An 8708-nucleotide genomic window follows, 5' to 3' on the forward strand; every position below is an offset into this window, starting at 1 on the left:
AGCTAACACTGAAAATAAAATACAAATTTTAAGAGGGTAATTTCAAAACCCTAATTACCCTTTAACAGATTTTCAATCAAAATTGACTGTTTTCTTGGACTTTTCATACTGGGGGGGAGGGTTAGTTTGTTTTGTTGAGTTGTTGGTTTGGAGTTTTTTGGTGGGTAGTGGGTTTTTTTTGGTCGGCTTGTTTTTCTGCTTGCTTGTTTTGTGGGTCTTTTTAAAGACCATCACTGGATTGTGATTGTTTCCCATGGCCTTCCCATACAGCAATCTGTAGCCTGGCAGAAGTTTCCTTGTAGTGCCTACAGCCCGAAGGCTTGCTCTCTAGGACCTGTGAGAGGCTAAGACGGAGCAGACAGCTGACTTGCAAGCTGCCTAAAGTGAAGACCAGTGAGAGTGGCTGCCCTGCGCTCTTAGGCTCGCCTGGGGGAGCGTTGTGTCCTGGTTAAGAGAAAAGACGGCAAAATTTCAGTGGGTAGTCTTTGCTTTACTTTACATCTCAATTTCAAAGGAACTGTTCCCACGGTTTGATGAAAATTTCCTCCGTTTTAATAAAACATTTCATATCTAGGAGGATCTGTAGAACAGACTCATTTAAATATAGTGACAGATGCTGGGCTGTTGCAACCTGTTGATATTCCCACAAACTCCATCAGTCCCTGTTGCCAAGTTATGTGTAGTTTAGCACAGCGCTTGACAGCTCTGTATCTGTTCTCCGAGGAACCGGCGCTGCTCGTTGCATATGCCGTTGCTGTGAAATTGCAAGCTTTCGGTCGGTCGTCACAGATCTGCCTTGCAAGCGTGTGACTCCCCATCTGCTGGGAGAAGCCGCTTTTCCAGGCCTGGTGCAGGCTGGAGAGCCGGTTTGGTGCGCTGAGCTGCCGGGAACCTCTGCCTGTGGTGCTGGGCTTGCAGCTGCTGCTGGAGGGGGTGACGGCTGCTCCCCTCCGCGGTTGGTACTCGTTCCAAGCTGAGAAACAACAGAAAGGCCCAAGGGTTAAAAGGGGTGCAGATGCCTGCGTTCTTCTGATGTTCCTCTGAAGGGAGGGAGCAAAATAGCTAGCGGCCGTGGTGGGGAGGGTGTGAGAGGGAATTACGGCTGGTTCAGTGGGGGTTGCTGTAGCCAAGGGTGTCACTGGCTGTTCTGGAGGGCTGGTTTCAGAAATGCAGGTGGCAGGTGAGCATCTCTCGATCTGTTGTAAATCCCTGAAATGGAAAGCTGCGGTTTCCATGTCCCACCTCCCTCCCCATTCCTTTTACCCTCGTGTTACACTATGAAAACTGTATGTTTTGTTGGTTTCTATGTGAATTGAACATAGACAGGCTTGGGCAGCTGCAGCTGAGCTCCCAGGACCAGAGCTGTTCCTAAGCATGGTATAAACTTCCCTCTTAAATAGCAGCAACAGATTGTGGCGCGGGTGTCGGGAGCTACAAAGGGACAGGCAGCAGAGTCGTCATCCACTTGGGTTTTCTGTAAGGTTTGGGGTGGCATTGTTAATAAGTAGGACTTCTTCCTCCTTCTACATTTCTTCTTCTTCTTCCCTTTCTCTTCCCGATCTGCTGGCATCGGGAGAACACTGCACCTCTTGAATCTTCTGTGGTTGGCTCTTTGTGGGATGGTGTGTAGCAGCCTCTTAGCCCATGTTTAGAAAATGAATTCTTTGCCTTCACACGTGACACTTCTGTCCTCTTGGATTCAGGCACTGAACAGAGATCAACCTGAGCACAGGCCTGTTGTGCATCATCTTTACGTAATGTTTAATCCATGTGCTGCCATGCCTCCTTTGAAGCCTGCCACATTATAAACAAATACCTGCTGGGCCATAGTGTCCATGAGGATACGTGGGTTTTGTGTTCATCTAATTAATCCTGAACAGAGTTACTGCTCCTTTGGCTGAAGGCGTCAGTGGAAGTCCAAGGGAATATTCCAACCATGCCTGGTGTAAGCACGAGCTGCTAACAGAGCAGCTAGCGGAGGGAGGACGGAGGTGTGCCAGCGTGTTTCCAGGTATTTGAAACAGGGAGTCCTCCCTCCTCTCTCCTTAGTCACTGCAGTGTCTCGCCCCGCAGCAGCAGCAGTCTGTGAGCACAAATAAGCCTGTCCTCTCCCCTGCCTTGAGTGCGGGGTTTGCTCCTCAGGTTCAGCTAGGTTCGGCTGGAGGAGAGAGACCTCTGCCTTCCCTGGCCTGCTCCCGCGGCCAGCGGGACAGGGCTGAGCGCCGACCTGTGTGACAGGTTGCCTCTGCCGCGGCCGCGCTGAGGGAGGGCTGCGGTGGGCTTCGGGGAGTCACTGCTGCTGTTTGCTTGCAGGCAGCAGGGCCTGGCGTGCCTGCCGCTCCAGCCTCGGTGGTACCGGAGGCTGCCGCATCCAAGCGGGAGCAGGCAGGGCCTGGCCCGCTGCCAGGGGTTTCGCTCCGGAGCGCACCAGCGGAGGTAAGTGGTGAAACGCTGCGGAGGCTGGTCTGGAAGCAGCGTGTTCCGCTGCCGTAGCGCAGCTGCAGTGGCTCTGGGACTTCCTCCCAGCAGAGGTTTGCCCACTTGCCGCATCGCCCGGAGTGACTTGCAAGACTGTTTCCAGCGCTGCAGCGAGCGGCCGGTCTGCGTCTGTCCCGTGCCAGTGGTGCAATACCCTGCAGTAGCTCTGCAGAGGTCTGCAGCAGCGCGATTTTCTTGTACAAGGGATGTCCTGAGGTTTTTCTGAAGTTCGTTAACAATTTTGTAATCTTAGTGCCATTCTAGTGACTTTGGGTCAGAGCAGCTGCCTGCCTTGCTTTCTTTTCGGTTGATTGTTCCAGGTTCCTGGGAGTATTATGAAAACAGCAGGTCCTTATCCTGCAGAAGACAAGTAGATTCATGTAGTTTGATAAATGCTGAGTCAATTAATGTAAAAAACCTGAATTTGGGTAGTTTTTTGTAAGGCTGCTTGAGCCATGGTGAAGTAAGTGTCGGGCTGCATGGGAGGAATGGCAGAAGGTGGACTTGGTGTCCGGCGCCTGTGGATTCAGCTCTGTAACTGAGGGTGGTGGGTGTTGCTCTTGTTCCTGGGAGTCGTGACACCTTCCTCAGGACTTCTGGCTGCGCCCACCCTATGTTGCGGAGCATAATGGGGTGCTCCGATGCACGAATTGTTCTACTTTTTGTGGAAGGTGTGGCTCTGAGGCAGTATTTAGATGGATCTCTTGGCATGACTGTTAATGGTGCCCTGCTTACAAACTTGCTGTGTGATCTGCTTTGCTTAGCTGATGATGGATTTTGTAGCTGCTAAATTAAAGATAATTGCAGGCTTAGGAGGGCTGTGTGGTGACTACCAGAGGGGGGTGGAATATGTGCAAGCGAAATGTGCAACGGAGATTAGCATTATAGTGGTGGGATCTGTGAGAACTGTAAGCCAAAAAGGAACCTTTCTCCTTGCTGGCCCAGACCCTCAAGGGGGTAAATTGCATCTCCCGTGTTCTGGGTCTGGCCCGAGGCCTTCCCCAAGGGGCGTAAGCATTTGGCTGGAGACGGCTCGGAGGTGCCAAACCGCTTCGTCCCGATCCAGAGCAGGAGCTGCCTGGCCCTGCGGTAGCACGGGAGGCAAGAGCAGTGTTGCGGGGTCAGCAAGCGAGCCGAGTGGGTGCCACTAGCGCCCGAGTGCTGATGCTGGACTCTCAGAGACTCCCTGTAGCTCTTGAATGAAAACATGCCTTTAGTGACACGGTTAAAAAAGGAAAAGGCCTGACAGGAGTTGTTTCCATGGCAACAGAAAGAATTGCCTGCAATATTTCAGCTCATCAGCCTGGAGAACGGTCTGATTGATAGTTACATACGCGTGGTAGAAAGATAGCAGAAGAGGGGAGACCAATTATATTGCGTTTTCCTTGTCCTTGGATGCCTGTGGCCACAGCAGCTGTGGAGGGCAGGTTTTCCTTGGTTTTTGTTGTTTTTTTTTTCCAAGTGAGAGTGACCTGCGCGTCCCTTGGAAGCGCCTGTACAACCTGCCAGCTGCAGATACGGGACCCTGTCACAGGCTCTCTAGTCCAAAGCTCGTGTGTGCAGGGAACATAGACATTTGGCTCCTTGATTGATGATTAGCAAATAGTTATTTACAATATAAATAATATCTTGGGGGGAGAATTAGTGAGTTTGAGCACGTGCTTCCAGCATAAGCAATCTGCACTGGGGGCATTCCTTTCCTCTCAGACTGTCTGATGAACATCTCAAAAAGCAAGAAGCACATGGCTTCAGGTAACGGAATGATTAAGGCTTCAGGAAACCCATAGTGGGTTCAGTGCACCTTCCCCCAGAGCACTCCTGACAGCTCTGAGCCGTCCCCGGGCTGCTCACGTGCTGAAGGGTTGGCTGCGAAGATTCCACCCTGGCTCTGCCTTGCTCAGAGCCCAGCAGGAAGGGGAGTGTGTGATGGAGGAGCTGCCAGAAGAGAGGGACAGGTAAAGGTGCTGTGGGAGACCACGAGAAGACAAACTTGAGGGTCTGGGTAAAGCATTCCCTGGTCAAGGGTTTTGCTGAGGTCTGGGGACAACTTGGCTCTCGGCTGGAACAGACGGCCCTGCCAGCGCAGGGTGCTGGGCTGCTGCTGGGAGGGAGCGTGGTGTCACCCAGGGAAGCCAAGGCTGGTGCCAGCGCGGGTTCTCTGCACGGTGACGTTCTCTGTCCCTCCAGTGTTTGTGCTCCAGGTTTCACCTGCAGTAACCTTCTCTCAAGGCAGCTCACTTTGTTGATTTTCACTGCACAGCTGCCAGCAGGGTTTCCCTTTTTCTTGGGTAGTGATTAAAAATTGAGTCAAGGACTAAGAAAGTGTGATCTCTGGCATAATGTCGTTCCCTCTGCCCCAGACCTTCCCCACTATTGGGCAGAGCTGCCCAGGGGGAGCCTTGCCGAGAGCCCCGCAGCTCTGTGGGGTGCAGGAGGCTTGCCTGGGGCCGTGAGCCAGAGCTGCACCGCAGGCGGCAGCCCCCCGGGCAGCAGCAGCAGCACCTTAAACCTGGCTGGCAGCGCACCCCAGCTTGGGATGGCTGCAGGCTCAGGGTAACTATCGGGACGCGCTCTCTAGGGTGTTCGCTGAGTCTTGCTGGCTTTTGTCGCTGCGGCATGCACTTATCCCCCCAGACAGGACCGGGAGTTCATCTTCACAGAGCTTTCGAACACGCTCTTTCAGCACGCCATAAAGCATGAGGAGTACAAAGCCGGCTGAGCATCGCGCTGCCGCGGGAGAAGGGCCGCGCTGCTGGGAGGAGCCCGTAGTGCCGAGGCACACGCCTGTGCTTGGCCCGGGGTGCTCCCGACTCTTGGTGACCCTGCCCGGCTCGGGAGGAGCAGTGAGTGCCCCCTCTGCCTTCGTGGGGCCGGGAGCTCACCCTTAACTCCAGCTGATCGCACTCCTTGAAGGGAGCGATCCCAGTTAATCATGTTGAGCTTGGTCCCTTGCCAAACAGAGTTTGAAGTAAATGTGACTTCAGTCGGTACCCGCTGGTGGGACTGTAGCGTTTATTTGAGAATGAACATTGAATGTTCCTTTAAAAATAGATCCCCAGAGACAACAGATGCCAGATTGCTGCTCATGGGGGAGCCTGTTCTCCCTGGCTCCTGTTGTAGTTTCTTGATGATGCTTTTGCTTTGGAATATGAGCAGAAACATTCAAAATAGAAACATTGTGATGTGATAAAATGGAACAAACCTGCAAGGATCTGTGACGCTCCGTCATCTCTCCCTGGGATCTGTAAATGATGCCTTTTAAAGCAGTTTGAGTATGTGTGCAGCCCTCCCTGCGTTAATGCTCTTGATGCAGGCTGTAGTCCCTCTGCAGTTCTGTTTGCCCTCGCCTGCAGCTCTGCGACTGCCCTGGCACTGCCGGGCTGACACTTACCCCTGTACCCAGCAAACGCTGCTGCCGCTGGGCAGTACCACGATGTCTGTTGTGTCCGGTTTCTTGGGGACATGGCTGCCACTGATGTGTGAGTCACCTTGCCCCCCCCCCCTCCCCCCCCGCCCTGTTTTTCACCCCTCATTTCTTAGCTTTTAGTCTGTAGCATCCTACTAGGGGGAAAAAATGGACCTTAGGAGAGATACCATTAGTAGATAATAGTCATTGGCACAGCAATCATTCTCCATTATAGGCAGGCACAGTCTGTGCCCGACGGCAGCGTGCTGCAGCCCGCGCTGTGTCGGCACCCGGGAGGGAGGCTGAGCAGCGGGGCCAGGGGAGGCTGCTGAGAGATGATGAGAAAGGAGCGGGGGAGCTGTGCTGCCTGGGGAAGAGCCCAGGAGAGGCTGCTCCTCCGCAGAGACCCATTGCTTGTCTTCCCAGCTGGCTGCGGGCGAGATTTCCCATCCCTTTTCTTTCTCCTTTTGCCTCTCCTTTTTCTCTCCACCCCCCACCCCCACCTCCCCCAAGATAAGTTCATACTGTTAGCCTGTCTGCCATTAGCTACAGCTCCCAACAGTGTCACTGTGGACGTAAGGGTACCCCTGTCCTTTGTGCAACAACTGTTTTTTGGTTGTTTTTTCCAAAATTAAGGTGCACACAGTGGCCTCAAGCCTGAGGAAAGATGGCTAAAAACCCCCATGAACCAGCTGCATGCTGGCTGCTCCAGGAGCAGGGATGAATTTCGGTGGATGTGAATTTAACCTCTTGCCGAGTGGTGTTTCCATAACCTTCTCACTCTCTTTATCAGACAAGTTCAGAGTCTCTGTTGGATCCTCAGCAAATCCAGGCTTTTGATCAACTCTGCCGACTCAACCGAGGAACTTCCAGAGTACGTACCGCCCATTTTCCTTTTGGTTTTGAATTGGTGAAGGGTACGTTGCATGTTGGCAAGCCAGGTGTTAGCACTGGCAGCATTGGCTTTGGCTTTTCTCTTGGGTTTCGTTTAGTGCTGGCAGTTTACCGTGCACAGAGCTGGCTGTTCCACATCACAAGGCAGCCACGCTGCCTCTGGCAGAGCCGGGGAATTCTGCTGGCAGCGAGACCACGGAAATGCCTCTGGCTTTGGGGCTGGGCCCGAGAGAAGTGTCCGTGGTGTGAGGTTTCTCATGTTCTTTTTAGATTTGCAAATAACCTCCCCTCCAGACACTGTGTGGCACTGGGGGCTCCCTCCTCCCACCCCGTGTTGGCCCAAGATGAGCAGCTCCCTCTGTCCCTTGCATTTTCCTTGTGCCTCCTGCCTGTTTCGGCTGCAGTTGTTGGCCCTTTCTGAGATTGTTTTTTTGATGCTGTAACTTTAAAACAACCTAAAGACACATGGAAAGTTGTTTAGTCCAGGACTGTTGTCCTGCACTGAGCTCTACAGGGTCACTACATACCATATACACCCTTTTTACGTGTGTTAAGGTTTTTCTAATTGCTGCAGGACAAAGGTGAGCCCCTCACGAGCACTTTGTCGTTCTGCACCTCGCACGCGTGCTTGCGGTGTGCCGGACGGTGATCTCTCTGGGTTTTCTCTTGCAGCTGGCACTCCTGACGGAGCTGTCTCGTGGCCATGGCAGTGAAAAGCACGGGCTGCTCAGCATTTCCCATGGGGACCCGGCCACCAGCAGTGTCTTCCAGAACGAGAACTTCCAGCTCCATCTGGCCCCCCCCTCCGCTGCCTGAGGACTAGTGCTCCTGCCTCCCGCCCCGCTGTGGCAAGGCCACCACTGGTTTCAGGTCTTGGTGGTGGTGGGACGCCTTTCCGTCACCACGCTGGACTTTCCCCTCCCTCCGCTGCCCTCCCCAGAACCCTCTGTGCCACGTGAGCCTTGCTGGGCGCTGGGGGGTTTGTAGCAGCGGGCGAACTCCCAGCTCTGCTGCTGCCTCTTGCTACACCGGGGCAGCCGTGGGGCAGCTGGGCTGGAAGCTGCGGGCTCTGGGAGCAAACCCCAGTGTGCTGGAGCACCGCACAGCACTGGGTACCTGCACTGGCGCGGAGGCTCACAGCAGCGGCGGTAACTTGGCCAAAAAACCGAGTCAGCTCCGCTCTGCTGGAGGAGTGTGGCATGTCCCGTGCCCCGAGCCAGGGTTTCAGGGTGCTGTGCATGGGCACCGTACCCCGGCTCTAATTGCAGTACTAGTGCCAGCAGGCAGCAGCCGTGGGGGCTGATGGCATGGGGCGGGCAGACCTGGAGAAGGTTGAACAATGCAAAACCCGATGCCTGTGTGAGCAAACTCACCTGCACAGGGCGTGTTCCTACAGACTTCATTAAAACGGCCCTTGGCTGAACTTCCCTGCCTGAGCTGTGCGCGGGGTGCTGGCGCGGGGTGCTGCCAGCTGCCACTCGGCGCTGGTGGGGAGCCATGCATCTCGCCACTGCACATGCAGCACAGACCTCTCTGGTACTGGGGGGCAGAGGGGGCGTGCTGGCTGTGAAAGGGGGCTGCAGGGGGGACAGGATCGGTGTGGTGGGTGCTGGCGGTCGGAAAGGTTTGTCTCTACTAAGCTCACCCCATCTTCCGCAGCACCGCCCTGCGCAGTGTTCCCTGCCCGGCAGCACCGTGGCTGCTCCGCTCCCACAGCTGTGACCCAGTGGCGTTTCTGTACTGTCACCTTGGGCTTCTGAAACACGCTCTGGATCCTGCCCTGACAATGGGTGTTATTGGCCTGGTGGCCGTTATCTCGCCTCTTCCCGCCGTTCATTGTCACTAGCACTTGGGTGTTTCGGGTCCCACACCCACAGCAGCAGGCGCGTTGCTCTCCACGCACACAGAGCTGACGCAGAGGTGGCTGCCG

At 54.6% G+C, this 8708-nt stretch overlaps 1 protein-coding gene across 2 annotated transcripts in view; it reads left to right on the forward strand.

Annotated features, from left to right (window-relative positions):
• The window catches only part of VPS8 (VPS8 subunit of CORVET complex), an 85510-nt gene extending 77309 nt beyond the window's left edge, over positions 1 to 8201 (forward strand). For both annotated transcript variants that reach the window (XM_056359191.1, XM_056359190.1), the window contains exons 44-45: positions 6678 to 6758; positions 7451 to 8201. In XM_056359191.1, the coding sequence (XP_056215166.1) occupies positions 6678 to 6758; positions 7451 to 7594 (225 nt within the window). In that variant the 3' untranslated portion in view covers positions 7595 to 8201. The remainder of the gene's footprint in view (positions 1 to 6677; positions 6759 to 7450) is intronic.
• The last annotated feature ends 507 nt before the right edge of the window (positions 8202 to 8708 follow it).

Source organism: Falco biarmicus, chromosome 13 (assembly GCF_023638135.1).
Source record: "Falco biarmicus isolate bFalBia1 chromosome 13, bFalBia1.pri, whole genome shotgun sequence".
Taxonomy (NCBI): Eukaryota; Metazoa; Chordata; class Aves; order Falconiformes; family Falconidae; genus Falco; species Falco biarmicus.